The sequence below is a fragment of the Schistocerca gregaria genome, chromosome 11 (assembly GCF_023897955.1).
Source record: "Schistocerca gregaria isolate iqSchGreg1 chromosome 11, iqSchGreg1.2, whole genome shotgun sequence".
Taxonomy (NCBI): Eukaryota; Metazoa; Arthropoda; class Insecta; order Orthoptera; family Acrididae; genus Schistocerca; species Schistocerca gregaria.
In genome coordinates, this window is record NC_064930.1 from 124,351,584 (window position 1) to 124,379,183 (window position 27,600).

At 45.4% G+C, this 27,600-nt stretch overlaps 1 protein-coding gene and 1 pseudogene across 1 annotated transcript in view; one reads left to right on the forward strand and one right to left on the reverse strand.

Annotated features, from left to right (window-relative positions):
- Positions 1-27,600, reverse strand: part of LOC126295059 (voltage-gated potassium channel subunit beta-2-like) — a 1,105,917-nt gene that overhangs the window by 493,882 nt on the left and 584,435 nt on the right. Inside the window, exon 4 of the mRNA XM_049987306.1 lies at positions 13,525-13,703. Within this exon, the coding sequence (XP_049843263.1) occupies positions 13,525-13,703 (179 nt within the window). The remainder of the gene's footprint in view (positions 1-13,524; positions 13,704-27,600) is intronic.
- Positions 25,797-25,914, forward strand: LOC126295570 (5S ribosomal RNA; annotated as a pseudogene).

Sequence of the window (27,600 nt, forward strand, 5' to 3'; positions counted from 1 at the left end):
TCGCATAACATTTTTCTAATTCGTAACGATCTGCGGTACTTTGTCTTACTAAAACAGTTATGTTATCTCGATAAGCTGAAATTCATTTTTACTAGTACAGTTCATACTAATTAGCTTTTCTTCTTTCATTTATATCTTATATTTACGTGTTTTGTTTAACACTCCAATCAGCATTAATATAGTCTCCCACACGATTTAAAACAGTGTGAGAAAGTTCGGGAAGTCTTCCAATTTCACTGCTGTGCATAGTATGTTGTCAGCACTTCGTCCCCCTGCCTGTTATGCTGTGTAGCAGACTTCAAAGCTGTGCGGATCAGCATAACTCAAAGGCGAGGGGTCTCGCTCTTTTTGTCGACGACTGTACATCGTGTACGTATCAACACATTTATAGCTCGCGAAGTACGGTTATATCCTTATCTACACTTCTAAAACAGGGATTTCACTTTTCTGGAGACTAGAAATCTACTCTGTAGAAATCAGCATGGGTTTCGAAAAAGAAGGTAGTGTGAAACCCAGTTCGCGCTATTCGTCCACGACACTCAGAGGGCCATAGAAACGGGTTCACAGGTAGATGCCGTGTTTGTTAACTTCCGCAAGGCGTTTCATACTGTTCCCTACAGTCGTTTAATGAACAAAGTTAAGAGCATATGGACTATCAGACCAATTGTGTGATTGAAGAGTTCCCAGATAACAGAACGCAGCATGTCATTCTCAATGGAGAGAAGTCTTCTGAAGTAAGAGTGATTTCAGGTGTGCCGCAGGGGAGTGTCATAGGACCGTTGCTATTCACAATAAACATAAATGACCTTGAGGATGACATAGGAAGTTCACTGAGGCTTTTTGCGGATGATGCTGTGGTATATCGAGAGGTTGTAACAATGGAAAATTGTACTGAAATGCAGGAGGATCTGCAGCGAATTGAGGCATGGTGCACGGAATGGCATTTGAATCTCAATGTAGACAAGTGTAATGTGCTGCGAATACACAGAAATATAGATCCCTTATCATTTAGCTAAAAAAATAGCAGGTCAGCAACTGGAAGCAATTAATTACATAAATTATCTGGGAGTAGGCATTAGGAGTGATTTAAAATGGAATGATTACATCGAGTTGATCGTCGGTAAAGCAGATTCCAGATTGAGATTCATTGGAAGAATCCTAAGGAAATGCAATCCGAAAACAAAGGAAGTCGGTTACAGTACGCTCGTTCGCCCATTGCTTGAATACTGCTCACCAGTGTGGGAGCCGTACAAGACAGGGTTGATAGAAGAGATAGACTCTGCACGAGAGACGCTCAGTAGCTCGGTACGGGCTTTTGTGGAAGTTTCGAGAACATACCTTCACCGAAGAGTCGAGCAGTGTATTGCTCCCTTCTACGCAAATCTGGCGAAGAGACTGTGAGCATAAAATCAGAGAGATTAGAGCCTACGCAGAAGCAAACCGACAATCCTTCTTTCCGCGAACAATACGAGACTGGAATAGAAGGGAGAATCGATAGAGGTACTCAAGGTATCCTCCGCCACACACCGTCAGGTGGCTTGCGGAGTATGGATGTAGATGTAGATATGGAAACAGCGCATGAAATGCGTGCATGAACATAAATGGAGATGCCAGCAAAGCCTGCTGAAGGATTATGTGACTATTTTAGCTGAGCAGGTCCATCCCATGGTGCAATGTTATTCCCCAATGGTGATCTTGTGTTCCAAGGCAACAGGTTCCCTGTTCAGACACCCCGCATCGCCCGGGACTGCTTTTGTGAGCACGGGGATGAATTTTCGCGTCTCTCCTGGCCATCTCGGTCACGAGATCTCAACACAGCGTACTACAAAGAGGACTTTGCAACTTTAAAAATTCATAAGAATTTATGGAGAGAAGACATAGACCCAGATCACATAAGCAACAGATTGACTGTCCTTAAGGTGGAACAGGCAACCGTAAAAATAGTTTTCCCGTCTGTCAGCAGATGTTGCAGGCGACGCATCAATGCTAACTGACCTATCCATGTCGCGGAATTGGCAACGCTGTATATTCGGTGACGCGATTGAGGCTGATTTGTGTTCGGCTAGAGCGCTGCGTGCGAAATGCATTCCTCACACAGCTGACTGTAGCTCATGATCGTCCGATTTTTCAATCTAAGAATGTAGATTAGCTCCTGTAATTCTACAAACTAAGTTTATTTGGTTGAGCAAGCAGTAAAGAAAACAAAAGAAAAGTTCGGAGTAGGTATTAAAATCCATGGAGAAGAAATAAAAATTTTGAGGTTCGCCGTTGACATAGTAACTCTGTCAGAGACAGCAAAGGACTTGGAAGAGCAGTTGAACGGAATGGACAGTGTCTTGAAAGGAGGATATAAATTGAACATCAACAAAAGCAAAACAAGGATAATGGAATGTAGTCGGATTATGTTGGGTGATGCTGAGGGAATTAGATTAGGAAATGAGACACTTAAATTAGTGTAGACTGGCAGTGGCAAGGAAAGCGTTTCTGAAGAAGAGAAATTTGTTAACATCGAGTATAGATTTAAGAGTAAGGAAGTCGTTTCTGAAAGTATTTGTATGGAGTGTAGCCATGTATGGAAGTGAATCGTGGACAATAAATAGTTTAGACAAAAAAAGAATAGAAGCTTTCGAAATGTGGTGCCACAGAAGAATGTTGATAATTAGATGGGTAGATCACATAACTAATGAGGAGGTATTGAATAGAATTGGGGAGAAGATAAATTTGTGGCACAACTTGACTAGAAGAAGGGATCGGTTGGTAGGACATGTTCTGAGGCATCATGGGATCACCAATTTAGTACTGGAGGGCAGCGTGGAGGGTAAAAATCATAGAGGGAGACCAAGAGATGAATGCACTAAGCAGATTCAGAAGGATGTAGGCTGCAGTAGGTACTGGGAGATAAAGAAGCTCGCACAGGCTAGAGTAGCATGGAGAGCTGCATCAAACCAGTCTCAGGACTGAAGACCACAACAACGCCAAACAGTTGAGAGCTGCACGCGTTCGGCCGATGTTGCCACATATTTCACAGAACGGAGTGCCATGTAGTGGTTGATTCCAGAAGTAAGAGTGTGATGCTGTTGGCGCCTGGTGGGTGTTCCCTGACAAGGGTTGCCTGCTAGACCAAGCGATCCGGCAATCCGTTTCTTATGTGATCTGGGATATAGGGCTGTGTTTAGTGTTGTTTTGTAGGGAAACACTTCAGGTTTCTTTTACCTTACACTAAAGGTATTCTATGTGGCTTCCGTTAGTTATCCTGCACACATCCCGTTTGTATTCAATTTCAACCCATACTCGCTGTAGCATTGCAGGTGTAACTTGCTCATACGTGGAGTAAATAATTGCTCTGGGTTCAGGTAGGGAAGGCGACACAATAAACATTTCGTTCTCGGTCATCCCCGTCGATCCGTGGTATGAAAAATTGTTGTAGATTATCCAGGTACACTACCCTGTTGATGACGTGGCACTATCACAGCAAAGGCCAACACCGATGTTTTAAGCATCTTCTTGCTTCCCGTTGTTGAAGAGCAATTCGCCGATGGCGATTACGTCTTTCAACACGATGGAGCACCTGTTCGTAATGTACCGCCTGTGGCGGAGTGGTTACACGACAATAACACCCCTGTAATGGACTGGCCTGCACAGAGTCCTGACCTGAATCCTGCAGAACACCTTTGGGATGTTTTGCAGCGCCGACTTCGTACCAGGCCTCACCGACCGACATCGATACCTCTCCTCAGTGCAGCACTCCGTGAAGAATGTGCTGCCATTCCCCAAGAAAACCTCCACCACCTAATTGAACGTATGCTTGCGAGAGGGGAAGCTGTCATCAAGGCTAAGGTTGTGCCAACAACATACAGAATTCCAGCATTACCGATGGACGGTGCCACGAACCTTTAAGCCATTTACAGCCAGGTATCCCGATACTTTTGATCACATAGTGTAGCAGTAAGGTGTAATGGTGTTGCAAATCGGATTCAGCTGACAAATTGTAGGACATATAGCAGTCAAAACAGGTGTGAAAGTCGGCGTAAAGAAAGTCCAGTGTCAATCCCTTCAAGGAATCTAGTGCAGAAATGAGAAAAGAAGTTTTTCTTTTTGTCCCCTGTGAAAATTCTACAATTTTCTACACATGTTTTTTCGCACGCCATATGGATCAAAGTGATCTCCTCAAATAAATCTCAAATCCTGCTGCCCCATTTTCCCCCCGTTTTTATGCCCTTCTTTTATCCGTTACGCGGTTATATTCTCTTTTCCTTTAAATACCTTAACCAAACTGAACTGTTTTCTGCGGCTGTCAAACAAACACACGTGTTATTTCATATTTGCTGAAATTCTGTTACTCTTAACCAAACAAAACAAAGGGAAAGCACGGTTCCGTACATCTCAGATACAGAAAATTATTATCTCACTTTCCGAATAACAGATTTTGTAACATCTCCACTCGCTTCTTACAGCACTGCTCCAACTACGGCACAAGCTTCTCAGACTGAGGTTAAAACAGAAATCAACCAAAATCACAGCTTCAGTAATAGAGTATTAATTACAAACAAACGTCAGACAGCTCAGAATAATCTCATTTATTAGATACATGTTGGGGAAAGTACACAAAGGCGCAGATGATGTCAGATGACATTTATTCAGTGGTGGCTTACCTCAACCCTCTGCTGTTGCTCCAGGGTAATTCAGTCTCTACAGAGCAGAGCTACCGAACGTGATCGCCAGGAAATTCCAGTATGCAGATGACCCTGCAATTTCCTGTGAGAGTGACGATGTTTCTGGACCTGTCAGGTTAGCCGGGCGCGCTAATGCGCTGCTTCCTGGACTCGAGTAGGCTCGCCAGGCCCGGATCCAATCCATCCAGCGGCATAACGACGGAGGCCGGCGTGCCTCCCAGCCTGGATGTGGTTTTTAGGCGGTTTTCCGCATCCCACTAGATGAATACTGGGCTGGTCCCCACGTTCCGCCTGAGTTACATGGCTCGCAGACATCTGAACACATTCACACTATTCCACGGATTACATTGGACGCAGACAGCTGGGGTACACTAATTCTGTCCCAGGGGGTATGGGGTGGCGACACGAAGGGCATCTGCCCCCCCCTTAAATTAACCCTGCCAATTCTGATTAACCTTGCCGACCCTGCGTCATTGTGGGAACAAGGCACAAGCAAAAGAAAGAAGGAAATAAAGTGAAGATGTTTCTGTGTGTCACGAACACCTAAGAAACGGCCTTACCGAATTTTATGAACATTTTACGATGTGGAGATTAATGTTGCTGAAACAGGAGTTCGTGTTTTCCACCCCCTCTAATCGCATAGCATCAGCAAGGATGAGCCCACGGTTCGACGCTCTCCACCTAGTCAACAGCAGCGATAAGCCAAAACACCTTAGTGTCACATTTGACAACAGGCTGACGTACCGCAAACACCTTTCCGACATTTTTCTCAAGTTTCTCCCGGCGTATTTCTTGCTCGAACAGTCCACGGGTGTACTGCCGGTCCATAGTGTCTACCGGCCCAATATTTCGGCGGTCAGACACGTCGCCATCGTCAGGTGCGCTGAGCCATTCTCTCTGCAGTCGGCGCCCGCTTCTGTGGTGCTGTCGGTCTAATTGCCTCGTTCACCCAAGTCGCCCGTTCGTTTCCTTTGCTGAGCGTCTTTTTAATTACAATCTCAATGCTGGTTCCCATGCCCTGCTGAGGTTTTAGCCGCAATCTCGGTTGATAAGTCTATCCCTGGTACGAATCTCGATATCCTCTCTAACGACGCTGTCCCAGCATTTAGATGTCTGTGCCAAGGGCCTGGTATGTTGGTAGCCCATTTCGTTATTTTCGGACAAACAGTGCTCTGCGACCGCCGACTTGTTGGGGTACCCAAGTCGAGTTCTAACATTCTGCGTGGTGTCTGTTACTTCTAAGTCGTGTCTCCCTACCAGTTTCGCGCAACGACGCTCTGAGCGTGTTTTTTAGGGAATTGACTAGTTGGAACCTGAGAACTGTTGCTGGTAAAGAGACGTCAGACCACACATGACATGTAGAGTTCAGAAGAGTTCAGCGAGACTAGCGATGATATAACTAAATACTTAATGGTTTCAGCGTCATCTCCACTGCACTCCCTGTAAAAGAATCTTAATACTAACTAAATTTAGTGGAAGGAGTTCAAGGCTTTCCTACTTTTAGTTAGCTGGTAAAATAACGTCGAAAAAGCAGTTAAGTTTACCACTGGAAATTTTATTCTGCTCACAAAACATTGTTTATAAATTGCACTATTGATAAAAGGAGATGTTTTAATACAGGATGGTAAAAACCAACTGCGTTGAACAAAAATGTGAACGAATATTCCCTGAATGGGTTTCCAAGTTCGACAATGGATCGAAGGATGACCTATGCCATATCACATCTATAATCTAGGTTTAATTTAAGTTTCATAAAAGAGAAAACTTTCAAAATGGTCTACAGTGACCCTCCATTATCTTTAATTACTTATTTAACTTGTCGTAAATTACAGTGGCTGATGTGGCTTCTCAATAATTATATAACAGAAAAATCATAGCGTTTCATATTTTAACTCCTAGTAGCAAATGTGAACACCATGAGCTTTAATTGACGATCGACACTAGTATTACGCAAAAAGGGCGTGTAACAGATGAGACTTCTGCAATTCTGAGTGAAGCCTTATGCGCTCAAAAATGCGGCATCACGTGCGTTCAGTACCTTGTCGTTGGTTAGGCAGCTCCAGGGGGGCAGCGGCCGGCGCAGCAGCCATCCAGCTCGCCGTCTCGGAACTAACTCTCTCTAACTTCTCCTTACTACAATTTACCGAAGTTGGTTTAAAAAAAAAACTATCTGGCTGTGTTTTCAACTGATCAATCAGGGTCTCAATGTTAACCTTAAGTTCTGCCTACAAAAATCCTGTGTATCCAATGAGAAACGTTATACTTTTCGTGGTGGGGCAATGTTTTTAACGTTTGCAACGTAACAGAGACGCGAAAAACTCTCACGCTAAAACTTGCAGCTGGTGTGGCCCTTTTAGTGTTATCGTAAGATCTGTACTGTTCTTCTGGAGGGCTCTATCTTTTAACATGGGCTGGGGGGTGGTCTTGGCGGTCGGCCGGCGATGTGGGTGTCTGTCCCTTATCGTAGGGCCTTCTAGCCTACACGATTCTGCTCTCAGCCTCTGTTCTCGTTCCTCCCCTCGGAACTGCGTCTGTTTCACGGTGGGGTGGTATGACATGCATTAGGCGTTCTTGTGTTAGTCTGTGGTATTCCATTTGCTCACCGGTTGGTCGTATTACTTTGGTTAATTTAAGGTAAGGATTTATTCGGAGCTATGTGACATAACTGCCGGATTTGCTTATCATGTCAGGGTTTTCATGGAAGGTGTTGGATTTGCCTGACACCTTACAGAGTGTGCGCACTGCCTGTCCAATATAAGTCTTCGCACATTGACACGGAATCTGTCCTTCCACAAACCGAGATCGTTTTTGACACTTCTCAATAATGCTGGCATTATATTTGGTGGGAAAAAGACAGTTCCTACTCGGTGTTTCCTCAATATTCGTTCTATTTTCCCTGGTAGTGCGCCAGTATACAGCATATACCAGATTCGGTGTCAATGTGGGAAGACTTACATTGGACATACAGTGTGCACCCTTGAAGATAGTTGCCGAGAACACAAGAGGCTCACTCGACTTGGGTACCCCAACAAGTCGGCGGTCGCAAAGCACTGTTTGTCCGAAAATCACGAAATGGACTTCCAACATACTCAGGGTTCCTGGCACAGACATCTAAAAACTGGGACAGCGTCGTTAGAGAGGCTACCGAAATTCGTACCAGGGACAGACTTATCAACCGAGATTGCGGCTAAAACCTCAGCAGGGCATGGGAACCAGCATTGAGATTCCAATTAAGAAGACGCTCAGCAAAGGACACGAGCGGACGACTAGGGCGGACGAGGCAATTACACCGACACCGCCACAGAAGTGGGCGCCGACTGCAAAGAGAACGCCTCGCGAGGGAAGTTAAGAGGGTCTCCCACCCTCAGGAGCTCAGTTCGTCAGCGCACCTGACGATGGCGACATGTCTCACCGCCGACATAGTGTGCCCGTTGGACTGGCAGTACAGCCGGCCGGGGCAGCCCAGCGGTTCTAGGCGCGACAGTCTGGAACCGTGCGACTGCTACGGTCGCAGGTTCGAATCCTACCTCGGGCATGGATGTGTGTGGTTTCCTTAGGTTAGTTAGGTTTAAATAGTTCTAAGTTCTAGGGGACTGATGACCTCAGATGTTAAGTACCATAGTGCTCAGAGCCATTTGAACTGGCAGTACACCCGTGGACAGTTTGAACCTTTCCGACAAGTTAACGAGGTGCAAACATGAGTGGTTTGCAGTACATGAGGAGCAAACACATCAGTTCTCCGTGGGGGATGCCTTGCCTTGGCACACTCTGCAGCAGGATATTGGGCATCAGTTTGGAATTGCAGCGCTCTTGTCAAGATGGCTCGCTTCCATTTGAAAGAAGCTATGAGAACCACTAGTGGCGCAGTCAGATCTACACCTACACACTGGCTGCTGATACTATGGAACATCTGTCCAGATCATATTCGTCGAGGGGTGGCTCTCTACAAAGTTGGGCTGCACGTTTCCAAAAAAAAGAATCAATCCCTCTGCACAGAGGTTTGCTCTCCCTGCCCAGGAAACGCTTCAATTCCAGAACAGCAGCAAATGAAACCGGAGTCAAAATGGTCTCCATTTGGTTCAGCCGCGACGCTGAGTGAAAACGTGATTGGAAAGCCACGAAAACCCGGAGCCACAGACTTACTGACAACACATCTTTTAAGGTTCCAGGCTTTCATTGTACTAGGGAGGTGTGGGTACAGCGCAATAGATTCTGCACTAGACAGGGTATGTTAAAATAAACAAGATGCACAAATGGGGCTTTTGCAATCGAAGTTACATGAAGTATCCGATGAGGCAGTCCGCTGAACTGACTGTTCCGACATTCTTGAGTACTCTGCGCCGTTGCATGTTTATAAAGGTAAAATACGTTCATGTTCACAAATTAAGCCCAATTGCAGTATGTAGTGCCACACAACGTGGTACCACCACAAAACTGGCGCTAATAGCACAGTCACATAGGAAACAGACACGACACAGGTCTGTAAGTCCACGGTATTGGTGATCAGTTCAGAAAACCGTCTCAAAACACACGTGCTACAAAACGCCACTGTTTCCTGTGCAGTATGGGATATGGGATATGCGATATGGGATATGATCACCACGCACACGTACACAGTCCGCACAACGGATTGGCATACTCTGGACCAGGTGGGGTATAGCCTCCCATTCTCGCACCAGTGCCTGTCGGGGCTCCCGAAGTGTCGAGGGGTTGGAAGACGTGCAGCGATACGTCGACCGAGAGCATCCCAGACGTGCTCGATGGGGTTTGGGTCTGGAGAACAGGCAGGCCACTCCATTCGCCTGATATCTTCTGTTTCAAGGTACTCCTCCACGATGGCAGCTCGGTGGGGCCGTGCGTTATCATCCATCACGAGGAATGTGGGACCCACTGCACCCCTGAAAAGGCGGACATACTGGTGCAAAATGACTTCCCGATACACCTGACCTGTTACAGTTCCTCTGTCAAAGACATGCAGGGGTGTACGTACACCAATCATAATCCCACCCCACACCATCAAACTACGACCTTCATACAGGTCCCTTTCAAGGACTTTAAGGGGTTGGTATCTGGTTCCTGGTTCACGCCAGATGAAAACCCGGCGAGGATCACTGTTCAGACTATACCTGGACTCGTCCGTGAACATGACCTGGAACCACTGTTCCAATGACCATGTACTGCGTTCTTGACACCAGGCTTTACGGGTTCTGCTGTGACCAGGGGTCAGTGGAATGCACCTTGCAGGTCTCCGGACGAATAAAACGTGTCTGTTCAGTTGTCTGTAGACTGAGTGTCTGGAGACAACTGTTCCAGTGGCTGCGGTAAGGTCCTGAGCGAGACTACCTGCAGTCACTGACGGTGAGATATCGGTCTCCTTGTGGTGTTGTACACTGTGGACGTCCCGTACTGTAGCTCCTGGACACGCTTCCTGTCTGCTGGAATCGTTGCCATAATCTCGAGATCACACTTTGTGGCACACAGAGGGCCCGTGCTATGACCTGCTGTGTTTGACCAGCTTCCATAGCCCTAGTATTCCACCCCTCATAACATCATCAACATGTGTTCTTTGAGCCATTTTCAACACACAGTCACCATGAGCACGTCTGAAAACGTCTGCACACTTACTCGCTGCACCGTACTCTAACATGCACCGACACACCTCTGCGTATGTGGACTGCTGCCAGCGCCACCTTGCGACGACCGCAGGTCAAATGTACTGCATGGTTATATCCGGAGGTGATTTAAACCCGCAAACCAACCACCACAGCGTTGTTTCACCATGTATCAGAATTATCCTTAATTTATGAGTGCGAGTGTAGTTCCATATGTCTACTTTTCAGTTCAATACAAATTCTTTTGCTGCAACCGATGCATAGAATAGTGACAATAATAATAATAATAATAATAATAATAATAATACACTGTGAAACGGATCACTACAAAGGAATTATCCAAAGGGGCAAATAGGTAAATATGATGTGGATGTACAAATAAACAAACTATTGTGGTTTCAGAATAGTTGGATGATTTTGTTCAAGAGGAAGAGATCTACGAATTGAGCAAGTCAAAAACGCGTTGGTCCACCTCCAATCCTTATGCAAGCAGTATTTCTGCTTCGCAAAGATTGATAGAATTGTTGAATGCTCTCCTGAGGGACGTTGTACCAATTTCTGTCCAACTGGCCAAAACTGTATTTGGTTGAATGGCCATGTCCATAATGCTCCAAACTTTCTCCGTTGGGGAGAGATCCGACGATCTCGCTATCCAAGGTAGGGTTTGTCAAGCACGAAAGGAAGCAGTAGAAACTCTCACTTTGTGCGGTCTGGCATTCTCATGTTGAAATGTAAGCCCATGATGGCTCGCCATGAATGTCAACAAAAGCTGACGTAGAATATCGTCGATTTACCTTTGTGGTGTAGGGATGCAGCGGATGACAACCACAGGAGTCCTGCTGTGAAAAGAAATGGCACCCCACACCATCACATCTGTTTGTTGGGCCATATGACTTGCGACAGTGAGGTTGATACCCCACTGCTGTACGGTGCGTCTCCAGAAACGTTTCCGCTGATCATCGCAGCTCAGTTTGAAGTGGGGCTTATCACTGAAGACAATTTTACTCCAGTGAACGAGATTCTGGGCCGATGAAGTGCGTAGAGATGCCCCAGACAGTGGGGGATATCAACTTGACTGCGCACATTATACGATTGCCAAACTCTACCTTGACCACCAAGGTAGCCACATCTTTCCTCAATTGAGAACGTTTGGAGCATTATGGGCAGGGCCCGCCAATCAGCTTGTAGTGTTGATGATCTAACGTGCGAATTAGACAGAATTTGGCAATATATCCATCTGGGGATCAACCAACAACTATCATCCAACACCAAGCTGAATAGCTGCTTGCTTAATGGGCAGAGGTGGACCAACACGTTGTTGACTTGCTCAATTTTGGAAACTCTTTCTCTTGAATAAATCATCCAATTTTTCTGTAATTGTAATGATTTTTTTCTCCGTATTTGTACATGACGTCTTCCATCTTCTGTCCCTTTCGGGTAACTGTGTCTACATGCGCCTGGCTCGAGCCCTTACAATGTTCACAGATTGCCCTTCCATCCACTGGCAACACGATCTTACGAATGTTTTTTCACATGTTGTCCACAAACAATCTGGTAAATAAGAAATGTCAGTGTGTCTTGTTAACCATTTCCTTACTATTTTTTTTAAAGGAATCTGATTTATCTTCGCTATATACTTACATATATTATGTTTTTGTAAGTGAATTGGCAACTTATTTCCACTGCCTCTGGGCGAAAAAACTTGTTGAATGTCTGAGAAAAGTATTTCCTGACAAGATGTGATAAACTGGTGAAGCTGCTTGTGGGTGACCACTACAAAGCAGGTCTTCCATGAAACTTCCTGGCAGATTAAAACTATGTGTTGAACCGAGACTCGAACTCGAGACCTTTGCATTTTGCAGGCAAGTGGTCAACCATCTGAGCTACCCAAGCATGACTCACACCCCATCCTCACAGCTTCAATTCTGCCAGTACCTCGTCTCCTACCTTCCAAACTTCACAAAGCCCTTATGTAAACCTTGCAGAACTAGATCTCCTCGAGGAAGGTTATTACGGAGAGATGGCTTAGGCACAGCCTGGGAGGATGTTTCCAGGATGAGATTTTCACTCTGCAGCGGAATGTGCGCTGATATGAAAATTCGAAAGGCAAAGGTCACGAGTTCGACTCTCGGTCCGGCACACAGTTTTAATCTGCCAGGAAGTTTCATATCGGTGCACACTCCGCTGCAGAGTGAAAATCTGATTTAGGAAACAGATCTTCCACTTGTCGTGTCGCACTGTAGCGGTCGAATGATACCTGCTGGACTGTTAGCAAGCCTAACGCTGTTTCCTGGATGTTGTGTACATGGTTCTGCATAGTCAGCGCATACACAACTTTCCTAAGCACAACAGTGCAGGCGCAGCGCTCCTCCATCCTCGCACTACGAGATGGCGCTGCCTTAGAGACGGACCAAATTCTGCTTCCGCGGATCTGCGTATTAATATGTAACGCCGCCAATGAGATTGCTGCTAACGTAGAACCTTTTCTCGTCACGGATAACACTCGCACAGTGATACATGAACACGCGAGGTATTATGACGAGTGTACAGACCTCCGATTAGTCAGTCTGCATTTGTCTGCATCAGTCTGCACCAGTCCACCTTTGTCTGTACCAGTCTATAGTCCAGTTTCAGTCTGCGCCTAATAAGATTACCATATTCCTGTACATAGCCATGAAGATAAATGTATAGACACTTTGTCAAGTATCAGAGATATGTGAGAATAAGATTAACGCACCAAGGCCAAAGGAACTTCAGATTGTCAATTGTAAATAGCATCCAGAATCAAGTTAAGTAATTTTATGCTTGTTATTATTTTAATAAATGTGTGTGAAAATTAATCAAGTTCTGTTTAAAGTTGGTCACCGTCAATCTGCTACTCTAAGCGTGCAAGTGGCATTTCTATCGTCTGACCTAACGGCAGAAGATAAGCACGCCACGATAAGACCATGAAACGTATTTCTGACACTCGCCTACTTCGTTAGAGCGACAAGTCAAATAATCTGATGGTGTGTGTACCGAAGGTCCTACAGTACGCACACCACACTCGATCTACGAGGTCGCTTACCATACAGAAAATTTACATCTGGAATAAAAACATCTGCATAGATGGGAAATATCAAGCACGAGGGATAACCAGCTTAGGCGTGAACTCTGGAATACAGTGGTATAGGGCAAAGATGACAACAGTTGTTTCCCTTTTAAAAACTGGTAACTAGAAGATGAAGGGCGTGACTCACATGGACTGGAGCGATGACGACCTGCACTCCCGCTGCTGTTGTTGCTGGTACTGCTGCTGTTGCTGCTGCTGCAGTTGTTGCTGCTGTTGCTGTTGTTGGTACTCCATCTCCCTCATCTCGCGGTCCAGCTCCCGTTGTTCTCGCTCCAGCGCCCGCTGCGCCCTATGTTGTTGTTGTGCCTGGAACACAACGGAAAAAAAGCTGTGAGGACGGGGCGTGAGTCGTGCTTGGGTAGCTCAGTTGGTAGAGCACTTGACCGCGAAAGGCAAAGGTCCCGAGTTCGAGTATCGGTCCGGCACACAGATTTAATCTGCCAGGAAGTTTCATATCAGCGCACACTCCGCTGCAGAGTGAAAATCTCATTCTGGACAATGGAAAAAGACGGATCGCCAACTTGCCATGTATCATTGCAAAGTCACAGGCTTCCAAAATACTAAGTAATTGTAACCATCTGTTGGATGGCGGTCGGTTTGGCCTTAGAAAAGGTATCACATAGGCAGTTCTAACATTGCGCTTGAGAGTGAAGGCAGCGGAAGACGGGTAACATAAATACGAGGGGCGTTTAAAAGTCCGTGCAGAGCCCGAGAGATGTCACCACCGGCGCGTATCGTAGTTATGTTTAGTTAGTAGTATCTTTGGAAAGAACGCAGACAAAGGTTCAGCCATATTAGTCTATTTCTTTGTGTTTTGCATTCGTGTGAATCAAGAAAATCGAGTGATTGTCAAAAAATGGACGAAAAAGAATTTCGTGTGGTGATTACTTTATGAGAGACAAAATACCTCAGGAGCATAAAGCGAAAGTAGATAAACATTACGGTGACTCTGCACCTTCGATCAGAACAGTTCATAAGTGTTTTCCAAATTTTCGGAGTGGCCATATGGGCACAGGTGATGCTGAACGTTCTGGACGCCCTGTGGAGGTTATGACTCCAGAAATCATTGATAAAATCCATGATATTGTGATGGATCTAGAGCTGTGGGCATCTCGAATGAACGGGTACATAATGTTTTGCATAAACATTTGGACATGAGAAACCTATCCGCAAGATGGGTTCCGCGATTGCTCACGCTTGACAAAAAACGGAATCATGTGAAGTGTTGCAAGGATAGTTTGCAGCTGTTCAGGAAGAATCCCCAAGACTTAAAGCGTCGTTTCGTCACTGTGGATGAAAGATGGATACATTACTATACTCCTGAGACCAAACAACAATCTGAACAATGGGTTACCAAGGGAGAATCTTTCCTTCTGCCGGAAGGTTTATGGCGTCTGTCATTTGGGATTCGCACGGGGTGATTCTCATCGACTATCTGGAAAAGGGTAAAACTATTACAGGTGGATGTTACTGATCGTTATTGGACCGTTTCAAAACCGAGGTGCAAAGAAAAAACTCCGGCAAATGGACCGCAAAAGAGTCCTTTTCCATCACGACAATGCACCAGCACACACGTCATCAAAATTAATGGAAGTAGGATTCCAACTCGTTTCAAATCCCCCCCAATTTTCCAGACTTGGCTCCCTCAGGCTACTATTTGTTCCCCAATTTGAAGAAATGCCCAGAGGGAGAAATATTTTACTCAAACTACGACGTGATTGCAGCAACTAATAGCTATTTTGCAGACTTGGACAATTCCTGTTATTCGGAAGGTATCAACAAATAAGAACGGCATTGGACGAAGTGTGTAACTCTAAAAAGAGACTATGTGGAAAAATAAAAAAGATGTACCCCAAACTCGTAAATAGTTTTTATTTTTGCACCGACTTTTCAAGCCCCCTCGTATGTACAAGAACCGAGGGTGAACAGAAAGGATGGAAGAGTAATAACGAAAAGACAGGATTTGGAAGGGTGGTGGGAGTGTTGTGTTTCGGTCGCACTGCTCAGCCTACACCGATCAGCCAGAACATTATGACCACCTACCTAATAGCCGGTAAGTCCACCTTTGGCACGGATAACAGCGGTGGTGCATCGTGGCATGCTAGAAATGAGGCCTCGGTAAATCGCTGGAGGGAGTTGGCACCACCTCTGCACTCGCAAATCACCTAATTCCCGCAAATTCAGGAGAGGGGGACGACGAGCTCTGACGCCACATCCAAACTCATCCCAGATGTGTTCGATAGGGTTCAGATCTGGCGAGTTGAGACGGGGGCCAGCATGTCAACTGGAAGTCGCCACTGTGTTCCTCGAACAGCTCCGTCATTCTCCTGGCCTTTAGACATGGAGCATTATCTTGCTGAAAAATGCCACTACCAACGGGACACATGACCGTCACGAAGAGGTGTACGTGGTCTGCAACCATCTACATCTACATCTCAATCTACATGATTACTCTGCAATGAACATTTAAGTGCATGGCAGAGGGTTCATCGAACCACAATCATATTATCTCTCTACCATTCCACTCCTGAACAGCGCGCGGGAAAAACGAACACCTAAACCTTTCTGTTCGAGCTCTGATTTCTCTTATTTTATTGTGATGATCATTCCTACCTATGTAGGTTGAGCTTAACAAAATATTTTCGCATTCGGAAAAGAAAGTTGGTGTCTGAAATTTCGTAAATAGATCAAGCCGCGACGAAACACGTCTTTCCTTTAAAGACTTCCATCTCAACTCGCGTATCATATCTGCCACCTCTCTCCCCTATTACGTGATAATACAAAACGAGCTGCCCTTTTTTGCACCCTTTCGATGTCCTCCATCGATCCCACCTGGTAAGGATCCCACACCGCGCAGCAATATTCTAACAGAGGACGAACGAGTGTAGTGTAAGCTGTCTCTTTAGTGGATTTTTTGCATCTACTTAGTGTCCTGCCAATGAAACGCAACCTTTGGCTCTCCTTCTCCACAATATTATCTATGTGGTCTTTCCAACTGAAGTTGTTCATAATTTTTACACCCAGATACTTAGTTGAATTGACAGCCTTGTGAATTGTACTATTTATCGAGTAATCGAATTCCAACGGATTTTTTTTGGAAGTCGTGTCGATCACCTCAGACTTTTCGTTTTTTAGCGTCAACTGCCACCTGCCACATCATACAGCAATCTTTTATGAATCGATTTGCAACTGATACTGGTCTTCAGATGACCTTACTAGACGGTAAATTACACCATCATCTGCGAACAACCTAAGAGAACTGCTCAGATTGTCACCCAGGTCATTTATATAGATCAAGAACAGCAGAGGTCCCAGGAGGCTTCCCTGGGGAACACCTGATATCACTTCAGTTTTACTCGATGATTTGCCGTCTATTATTACGAACTGCGACCTTCCTGACAGGAAATCACGAATCCAGTTGCACAACTGAGACAATACCCCATAGGCCCACAGCTCGATTAGAAGTCGCTTGTGAGGAACGGTGTCAAAAGCTTTTCGGAAATCTAGAATTATGGAATCAACTTGAGATATCCTGTCGATACCAGCCATTACTTCGTGCGAATAAAGAGCTAGCTGCGTTGCACAAGAAAAATGTTTTCTAAAACTGTGCTGATTACGTATCAATAGATCGTTCCGTTCAAGTTGAGTCATAATGTTTGAATACAGTATATGCCCCAAAACCCTACTGCAAACCGACGTCAATGATATAGGCCTGTAGTTAAATGGATTACTCCTACTACCCTTCTTAAACACTGGTGCGACCTGCGCAATTTTCCAATCAGTAGGTACAGATCTATCGGTGAGCAAGTGGTTGTATATGATTGCTAAGTAGGGAGCTATTGTATCAGCGTAATCTGAAAGAAACGTAATCAGTATACAATCTGGACCTGAAGACTTGCCAGTACCAAGCGATGTGAGTTGCCTCGCAGCCCCTAAGATATCTACTTCTAAGAAACTCATGCTAGCAGCTGTTCGTGTGTCAAATTGTGGAATATTCCATTCGTCTTCCATGGTGCAGGAATTTCGGAAATCTGCATTCAATAACTCCGCTTTAGTGGCACAGTCGTCGGTAACAGTACCATCGGCACTGCACAGCGAAGGTCTTGACTGCGTCTTTCTCCTTGTGTACTTTACATACGAACAGAATTTCGTCGGATTTTCTACCAAAATTCCAGACAGTGTTTCGTTGTGGATCCTATTAAAGGCATCTCGCATTGAAGTCCGTGCCAAATTTCGCGCATCTGTAAATTTTAGCCAATCTTCGTTACTCCTTGGCTGTGTTGATGGCTTGCACGAGCTCCACTGGACCCAAGGAAGCCCACGTGAATGTTCCCCAGAGCATAATGGAGCCGCTGCCAACTTGTCTCCGTCACGCAATACAGGTGTTGAGGTGCTGTTCTCCTGGAATATGACGGATTCGCGCACTCCTATCAGCATCATGATGTAGGTATCGGGATACGCCACACCGTGCAATTCTCTGTCACTGGGCCAACATCCAGTACCAATGGTCACGTGCCCATTTCAGCCGTACTTGCCAATGCTGTGGTGTTAACATTAACACATGCATGGGTCATTGGGTGTGGTGACCCATTGGTAGGAGTGTTTGGTGCGCTGTATGTTCAGACGCATTTGTACTCTGCCCAGCATTAAAGTCTGACGGTAGTTCCGCCACAGTTCGCCACCTGTCCTGTTTTACCAGTCTGCCCAGCCTACGACGTTCGACATCTGTAATGAGCGGTGGCTGCCCGGCTACACGAGCTCTGGACGTGGTTTCACCTCGGGTTGGCCAAGTGTTGAAGACACTCACCACGACGTTCCCGGAAAGCTCGTGCCCAGTCTCCGGGTCGTCAGTATCGGCCCTCGTTCAAACTCAGGCGGGTCGCGCGCCTTCCCCATTCCACACACTGACAACACGCTCACTTAAACTGTATGCACGGTGCGTGTGTCACATTAGAAGTCGTTTTTCGCCAGGTGACTCTGCTGTCACCTCGACAGGCTTATATCAATAGCAGGTCGGTGGTCATAATGTTCTGGCTAATCAGTATACAGGGTGTTACAAAAAGGTACGGCCAAACTTTCAGGAAACATTCCTCACACACTAAGAAAGAAAATATGTTATGTGGACATGTGTCCGGAAACGCTTACTTTCCATGTTAGACCTCATTTTATTACTTCTCTTCAAATGACATTAATCATGGAATGGAAACACACAGCAACAGAACGTACCAGCTTGTCTCCAAACACTTTGTTACAGGAAATGTTCAAAATGTCCTCCGTTAGCGAGGATGCGTGCATCCACCCTCCGTCGCACGGAATCCCTGAAGCACTGATGCAGCTCTGGAGAATCACAGCCGTCCACATTACGAGCACCAAGAGTCTCCACATTTTGTACCGGGGTCGCGTAGACGAGAGCTTTCAAATGCCCCCATAAATGAAAGTCAAGAGGGTTAAGGTCAGGAGAGCGTGGAGGCCTGCCTCTACCAAACTGTTGTCGAGAGGCGTATGAACACTTCGACTGAAATGTGCAGGAGCTCCGTCGTGCATGAACCACATGTTGTGTCGTACTTGTAAAGGCACATGTTCTAGCAGCACAGGTAGAGTATTCCGTATGAAATCGTGATAACGTGCTCCATTGAGCGTAGGTGGAAGAACACAGAGCCCAATCGAGACATCACCAACAATGCCTGCCCAAACGTTCACAGAAAATCTGTGTTTAATGACGTGATTGCACAATTGCGTGCGGATTCTCGTCAGCCCACACATGTTGATTGTGAAAATTCACAATTCGATCACGTCGGAACGAAAAAAATGGTTCAAATGGCTCTAAGCACTATGGGACTTAACAGCTGTGGTCATCAGTCCCCTAGAACTTAGAACTACTTAAACCTAACTAACCTAAGGACATCACACACATCCATGCCCGAGGCAGGATTCGAACCTGCGAACGTAGCAGTCGCGCAGTTCCGGACTGCGCGCCTAGAACCGCGAGACCACCGCGGCCGGCGTCGGAATGATACCTCATCCGTAAAGAGAACACTTGCACTGAAATAAGGATTGACACATTGTCGGATGAACCATTCGCAGAAGTGTACCCGTGGAGGCCAATCAGCTGCTGATAGTGCCTGCACACGCTGTACACGGTACGGAAACAACTGGTTCTCCCGTAGCACTCTCCATACAGTGACATGGTCAACGTTACCTTGTACAGTAGCAACTTCTCTGATGCTGACATTAGGGTTATCGTCAACTGCACGAAGAATTGCCTCGTCCATTGCAGGTGTCCTCATCGTTCTAGGTCTTCCTCAGTCGCGAGTCATAGGCTGGAATGTTCCGTGCTCCCTAAGACGCCGATCAATTGCTTCGAACGTCTTCCTGTCGGGACACCTCCGTTCTGGAAATCTGTCTCGATACAACGTACCGCGCCACGGCTATTGCCCCGTGCTACTCCGTACATGAAAAGGGCATCTGCCAACTCCGCATTTGTAGACATTGCACTGACTGCAAAACCACGTTCGTGATGAACACCAACCTGTCGATGCTACTTACTGATGTGCTCGATGCTAGTACTCTAGAGCAATGAGTCGCATGTCAACAGAAGGACAGAAGTCAACATTACCTTCCTTCAATTGGGCCAACTGGCGGTGAATCGAGGAAATACAGTACATACTGACCAAACTAAAATGAGCTTAACATGGAAATTAAGCGCTTCCGGACACATGTCCACATAACATCTTTTCTTTATTTGTGTGTGAGGAATGTTTCCTGAAAGTCTGGCCGTACCTTTTTGTAACACCCTGTATTTGAATAGGCATTCGTGTATCAGTGTCTTTGGTGCTTCGTTGTATAAGCATAATGATACTGAGAACTGAGAACTTAGCCACACTGCTGCATAGTTAGTATCGGCGTCATTCATGGCTAGTCCTAACGTTTCAGTCCTCCGTCCTTTCTGCCAAGACAGATACCCGGCGATAAATTTCCGCAATGTGTCCACCCCCGCCTGCCCACCTATTCGCCATTCGCTAATGAAGCATCCGTCTCCGAGTGGACGATGCCGTTACGCTTTGGCCTTTTCGCCGCAGTGGGCGTGGCCGCTACTGCGGAAGTTACTGCCGACAAACAACAGGATGACAGCCAGGGGAATGCCACAGTCACTTACACGGCAATCTACATCTTCATCTACATCCATACTCCGAAAGCCACCTGACGGGGTGTGGCGGTGGGTACCTTCAGTACATATATCGGTTCTCCCTTCTATTCCAGTCAGGTTCGTGGAAAGAAGGATTGTCGGTATGCTTCTGTGTGGGCTCTAATCTCTGTGATTTTATCCTCGTGGTCTCTTCGCGAGATACACGTAGGACGGAGCGATATAATGCTTGACTCCTCGGTGAAGGTGTGTTCTCGAAACTTCAACGAAAGCCCGTAGCGAGTTACTGAGCGTCTCTCCTGCAGAGTCTCCCACAGCAGTTTATCTATCAACTCCGAAACACTTTCGCGATTACTAAATGATCCTGTAACGAAGCGCGCTGCTCTCTGTTCGATCTTCTCTATCTCTTCTATCAACCCTATCTGGTACGGATGCCACACTGCTGAGCAGTATTCAAGCAGTGGGCGAACAAGTGTACTGTAACCTACTTTCTTTGCTTTCGGAGTGCATTTCCTTAGGATTCTTCAAATGAATCTCAGTCTGGCATCTGCTTTACCAACGATCAACTTTATATGATAATGCCATTTTAAATCACTCCTCTTGCGTACTCCCAGATAATTTATGGAATTAACTGCTTCCAGTTGCTGACCTTCTATATTGTAGCTAAATGATAAAGGATCTTTCTTTCTATGTATTCGCAGCACATTACACTTGTCTCCAGTCAGATTCAATTGCCATTCCCTGCACCATGCGTCAATTCGTTGCATATCCTCCTGAATTTCAGTACAATTTTCCATTGTTACAACCTCTCGATATACCACAGCATCATCCACAAAAAGCCTCAGTGAACTTCCGATGTCATCCACAAGGTCATTTATATATGATGTGAATAGCAACGGTCTTACGACACACCCCTGAGGCACACCTGAAATCACTCTTACTTCGGAAAATTTCTCTCCATTGAGAATGACATGCTGCGTTCTGTTATCTGGGAACTCTTCGATCACACAATTGGTCTGATAATCCATATGGTCTTACTTTGTTCATTAGACAACTGTGAGGAACTGTATGTAACGCCTTGCGGAAGTCAAGAAACACGGCATCTATCTGTGAACCCGTGTCTATGGCCCTCTGAGTCTTGTGGACGAATAGCCCGAGCTGGCTTTCACACGATTGTCTTTTTCAAAACCCATGCTGATTCCTAGAGAGTAGATTTCTAGTCTCCAGAAAAGTCATTACACTCGAACTTAATACGTGTTCCAAAATTCCACAACTGATAGGCGTTAGAGATATAGGTCTATAGTTCTGCACACCTGTTCGACGTCCCTTCTTGTAAACGGGGATCACCTGTGCAATCAGTGCTAGACGCGCGCAAAGTCCATGTACAGCATGGAAACTCCACAAGTGCTCAGGTTCACATGTAATCGCTCTAAACATCTGTACAAAATTTGTAATTCAGTTCTGCTCTTCACTGTGACTCACTGAAGTTCTGGTGAGGTACCCTGGTGAGCCAGAACGCTGTATCCACTGCCCGTCTCGAACCTGAACACCACGCGGTGGCGTAGTGGTCGTATAAAATTAATTGACAATATAAAATTAATTGACTATATAAAATTAATTGACCATATAATATTAATCGTCGGTAAAGCTGATGCCAGACTGGGATTCATTGGAAAAATCCTAAGAAAATGCAGTCCGACAACAAAGGAAGTAGGTTATACAGTACACCTGTTTGCCCACTGCTCGAATACTGTTCACCAGTGTGGGATCCGTGCCAGATAGGGCTGATAGAGAAGATGCAATGGGAGAGCGCCGGATTAGCAAAGCGGTCTAAGGCGCTGCGATCATGTACTGTGCGGCTGGTCCCGGCGGAGGTTCAAGTCCTCCCTCGGGCAAGGGCATGAGCGTTTGTCCTTATGATAATTTAGGTTAAGTAGTGTGTAAGCTTAAAGACTGATGACCTTACCACTCAAGTCCCACAAGATTTAACACACACTTGAACATTCCAATGGAGAGCACCGCGCTTCGTTCCAAAATAAAAAAAAGAAAAAAAAAAAACGGTTCAAATGGCTCTGAGCACTGACGTCGTCAGCCCCCTAGAACTCAGAACTGCTTAAACCTAACTAACCTAAAGATATCACACACATCCATCTCCAAGGCTGGATTCGAACCTGCGACCGTAGCGGTTCCAGGCTGAAGAGCCTAGAAGCGCTTCGTTACAGGATCATTTAGTCATCGCGAAAGCGTTACGGAGACGACAGATAAACTCCAGTGGAAGACTCCGCAGGAGAGACGCGCAGTAGCTCGATACGGGCTTTTGTTGAAGTTCGAGAACATACCTTCACTGAGGAGTCAAAAATGGTTCAAATGCCTCTGAGCACTATGGGACTCAACATCTGTGGTCATCAGTGCCCTAGAACTTAGAACTACTTAAACCTAACTAATGTAAGGACATCACACGCATCTATTCCCAAGGCAGGATTCGAACCTGCGACCGTAGCAGAGAACCGCTCAGCCACCGCGGCCAGCTACTGAGGAGTCAAGCAGTGTATTGCTGCCTCCTATGTATATCTCGCGAAGAGACCATGAGGATAAAATCAGAGAGATTAGAGCCCACACAGAGGTATGCCGACAATCTTCCTTTCCACGAACAATACGAGACTGGATAAGAAGGGAGAACCGATAGCGGTACTCGAAGTACCCTCCACCACACACCGTCAGGTTGCTTGCGGAGTATGGATGTAGATGTAGATGCGGTAAGGAGAATGAGTAAAGAGGAGAGAGACCAATGTCGAGTCAGCCTGGCAACGACACGGCCCACGAATGGGTTGTTCACCGACACGCGCGACAGTGACAAACGGCAAGTGCGTACCTTCTGGCGCCTACGACCGAGTGTCTCGCAAACAGCGACGCTGTTCGACTGTCGGCTGGCTGCTCGCTGAGCATCTGTGGAGACCAGCCAGACCACGAGTAGTGTCCGTGCTGGTAGATGCTCATACGGCAGGGCTGGGCAGAGCTCGTGTGGGGAGAGCGCCAGTAGTGGGGGTTACGGCAGCCGCTGTAGGGGAAATGCCGAGCACTGGAGGGGAAGTGCCGTGTTCTGAACTGAAGCTTGTAGTCACATTTTTTGTAGATATTAAGTGGGAGCCATCCACGCCCACACTTTGATGGTGACCATTCAAAAAGGTCTACTGTCACATCTGGTAGGCTCAGTATCTAACAAAAATTCCACCGAAAATGTAGCAGTTTATTTGTTCGTTAGCCAGTTGCCAATTTCAAAGGAGCGTCATGAGTGGCACCTTTCGAGCAAAACCTACAACGGTCACTCCAAAAGAAAAGCACACAATTTTTTTTTTAAATCCATCTTTTATTCTACATGGCTCAAATGGTTCTGAGCACTATGGGACATAACAGCTGAGGTCATCAGTCCCCTAGAACTTAGAACTACTTAAACCTAACTAACCTAAGAACATCACACACATCCATGCCCGAGGCAGGATTGGAATCTGCGACCATAGCAGTCGCGTGGTTCTGGACTGAGCGCCTAGAACCGCTAGACCACCACGGCCGGCGCCTAAACACACCAGAGTTCATACAGTCTCACCTCACTAATATGTTGCACACATTCAACGGTGAGAGAATTTTCAAACAGAGCTTTATTACCTTTATTAAGTGAGGAAGAATTGTACGATTTGCTTACTGGAATAGTCTAATGAGTACAGAATATGGATTAAGAGTAAATCGAAGGAAGACGAAAGTAATGAGAAGTAGCAGAAATGAGAACAGCGAGAAACTTAACATGAGGATTGATTGTAAGGAATTTAAGGAATTCTGCTACCTAGGCAGTAAAATAACCAATGGACGGAGCAACATGGCATCAAAAGCAGACCAGCACTGGCAAAAAGGGCATTCCTGACCAAGAGAAAGAAGTCTACTAGTAACAAACATAGGCCTTAATTTGAGAAACAAGTTTCCGAGAACGTACGTTTGGAGCACAGCGTTCTGTGATCGTGAAACGTGAACTGTGGAAAAACTGGAATAGAAGAAAATCGAAGCATTTTACATGTGGTGCTACAGACGAATGTTGAAAATTAGGTGGACTGATGAGGTACGGAATAAGGAAGTTCTGTGCACATTCGGAGAGGAGAGGAATGTGTGGAAAACACTGATAAGGAGAAGGGACAGAATGTAGGGCATCTGTTAAGATATCAGGGAATGACTTCCATGGTACTAGAGGGAGCTGTAGAGGGTAAAAACTTTAGAGGAAGACAGAGATTGTAATAAATCTACAAATAATTGAGGACGTAGGTTGCAAGTGCTACTCTGAGATGAAGAGATTGTAACAAGACAGGAATTCGTGGTAGATTGCATCAAACCAGCCAGAAGACTGATGACTAAAAAAAAAAGTTAAGAACTGAGGAAAAGTAAGGTCAATCAGTACCTTATGAAAAAGCACATCCTCCGTGTAAAATAAATGTGTTACGTATTCATTCACATTGTTTCAAAACCGATAGTATTTATCGTTTCACTAGGTGTCTATGTCCCTTCAAAATTGCATACTTTCATCAAATGGTTCAAATGGCTCTGAGCACTATGCGACTTAACTTCTGAGGTCATAAGTCGCCTAGAACTTAGAAATAATTACTCCTAACAAACCTAGGGACACACATCCATGCCCGAGGCAGGATTCGAACCTGCGACCGTAGCTGTCACGCGGTTCTAGACTGAAGCGCCTAGAACCGCACGCCATTCTGTCATCGAAAAAGTCTGTAGTTAGTGGAATAACATAGTAGATAATGAAGTTTTGTATAACCATATGGTAGACACTGCCCTTTCTGCGTGCGGTCATTTGCCAAACTCTCACTTCGATCTCTGTTACCGTTTATGAAATAGGAGGAATGTTGGGGACATTTCACTCTGGCTTTATCAATGGCAATACACGATCTCAAATGAGTGTGCTCCATCAGATCAATTTTCTGGAGGTTGGTGACAGATAGAGACCTCCACCCAAGTCTACAGAAAGATTCACTATGTTAGCTGTATTCGATAAGTAGCAACATATTGTGTAATATGCACCAAACGCAATATCATACAGAACCCTATTTTCCATTGAAAAGTTTTTTGTTTTACTTCCACATAAATATCACAATAACTATGACCTTTACCGTAATGATGGTCACATCACAATGAACCAGATTTACAGAGCTACAAGTAAAGCAAAAATGAATTTTTTTGTGCCGAGTAGTCTCTGTAAAGCCGACGGCTTTGGCGCAGTGGTATCACCGGTTCCCGTCAGATCACCGAAGTTAAGCGCTGTCGGGCTGGGCTAGCACTCGGATGGGTGACCATCTGGTCTGCCGAGCGCTGTTGGCAAGCGGGGTGCACTCAGCCCTCAGGGAGTGCAATAAGAGAAGAAAATTTTGAAGACAATATTTCGTTGCATTAAAAAAATTTAAAACTATATTTGTGAAAATTACTATTTCACTTCTTGGTTAGATAGAAAAAAATATTTCTTAATGAGTGAAAGTTGCTATGGAAATATCTCCTCAGGAACGTGATTAACAGAAACTTTGGACTCCAACTAGCAGAATCGCCTTTTGATGGGATGTACATTCGAAAAATACCATGCTACATCGTAAGGAAATAAAGACATAAAGAAATATTTGTTGAGGAATGAAAGTTGCTATGGAGATATCTTCTCAAGAATGCAAAAGGGGACATTAACAAAAACTTTGGACTCGAACGAGCAGAATCCCCTATTGGTCGGATGTACATTCGGAAAAGACCATGTTAAAATTGTAAAAAAATAAACATATAAAAAAAATTTGTTAAGGGATGAAAGTTTTTATGCAAAAATCTCCTCAAGAACGCAAAAGGCATGATTAATAGAAACTTTGGACTCCAACTAGCAGAATCGCCTTTTGGTCGGATGTCGTTCGGAAAAGACCATGTTATATGGCCTTAATTAGCGTGAAAAGTTTAGAAGGAGTTGCAATTTGTGAACCACATAAAAATTCGATTAAACAAAAACAAAATCTGTGCGGGCTATACGATCTACGAGAGCGCAGCACTGGATGCTAAGCTAGTATGATATATAATACAGAGCTTCAGTTGCAAATACATTTAATCAGGAAATATTTTGAAACTAATGGCAACATCCCCCCCATGAGCCATGGACCTTGTCGTTGGTGGGGAGGCTTGCGTGCCTCAGCGATACAGATAGCTGTACCGTAGGTGCAACCACAACGGAGGGGTATCTGTTGACAGGCCAGACAAACGTGTGGTTCCTGAAGAGGGGCAGCAGCCTTTTCAGTAGTTGCAGGGGCAACAGTCTGGATGATTGACTGATCTGGCCTTGCAACATTAACCAAAACGGCCTTGCTGTGCTGGTACTGCGTGCGGCTGAAAGCAAGGGGAAACTACAGCTGTAATTTTTCATGAGGACATGCAGCTTTACTGTATGATTAAATAATGACGGCGTCCTCTTGGGTAAAATATTCCGGAGGTAAAATAGTCCCCCATTCGGATCTCCGGGCGGGGACTACTCAGGAGGATGTCGTTATCAGGAGAAAGAAAACTGGCGTTCCACGGATAGAAAATTTAAAAAGGGAAATGGATAGGTTAAAGTTAGATATAGTGGGAATTAGTGAAGTTCGGTGGCAGGAGGAACAAGAATTTTGGTCAGGTGTATAAAGGGTTATAAATACAAAATCAAATAGGGGTAATGCTGGAGTAGGTTTAATAAGGAATAAAAAAATAGGAATGCGGGTAAGGTACTACAAACAGCATAGTGAACGCATTATTGTGGCCAAGATAGATACGAAGCCCCCACCTACTACAGTAGTACAAGTTTATATGCCAACTAGCTCTGTAGATGACGAAGAAATTGAAGAAATGTACGATGAAATAAAAGAAATTATTCAGATAGTGAAGGGAGACGAAAATTTAATAGTAATGGGTGACTGGAATTCGAGTGTAGGAAAAGGGAGAGAAGGAAACATAGTAGGTGAATATGGATTGGGGCTAAGAAATGAAAGAGGAAGCCGCCTAGTAGAATTT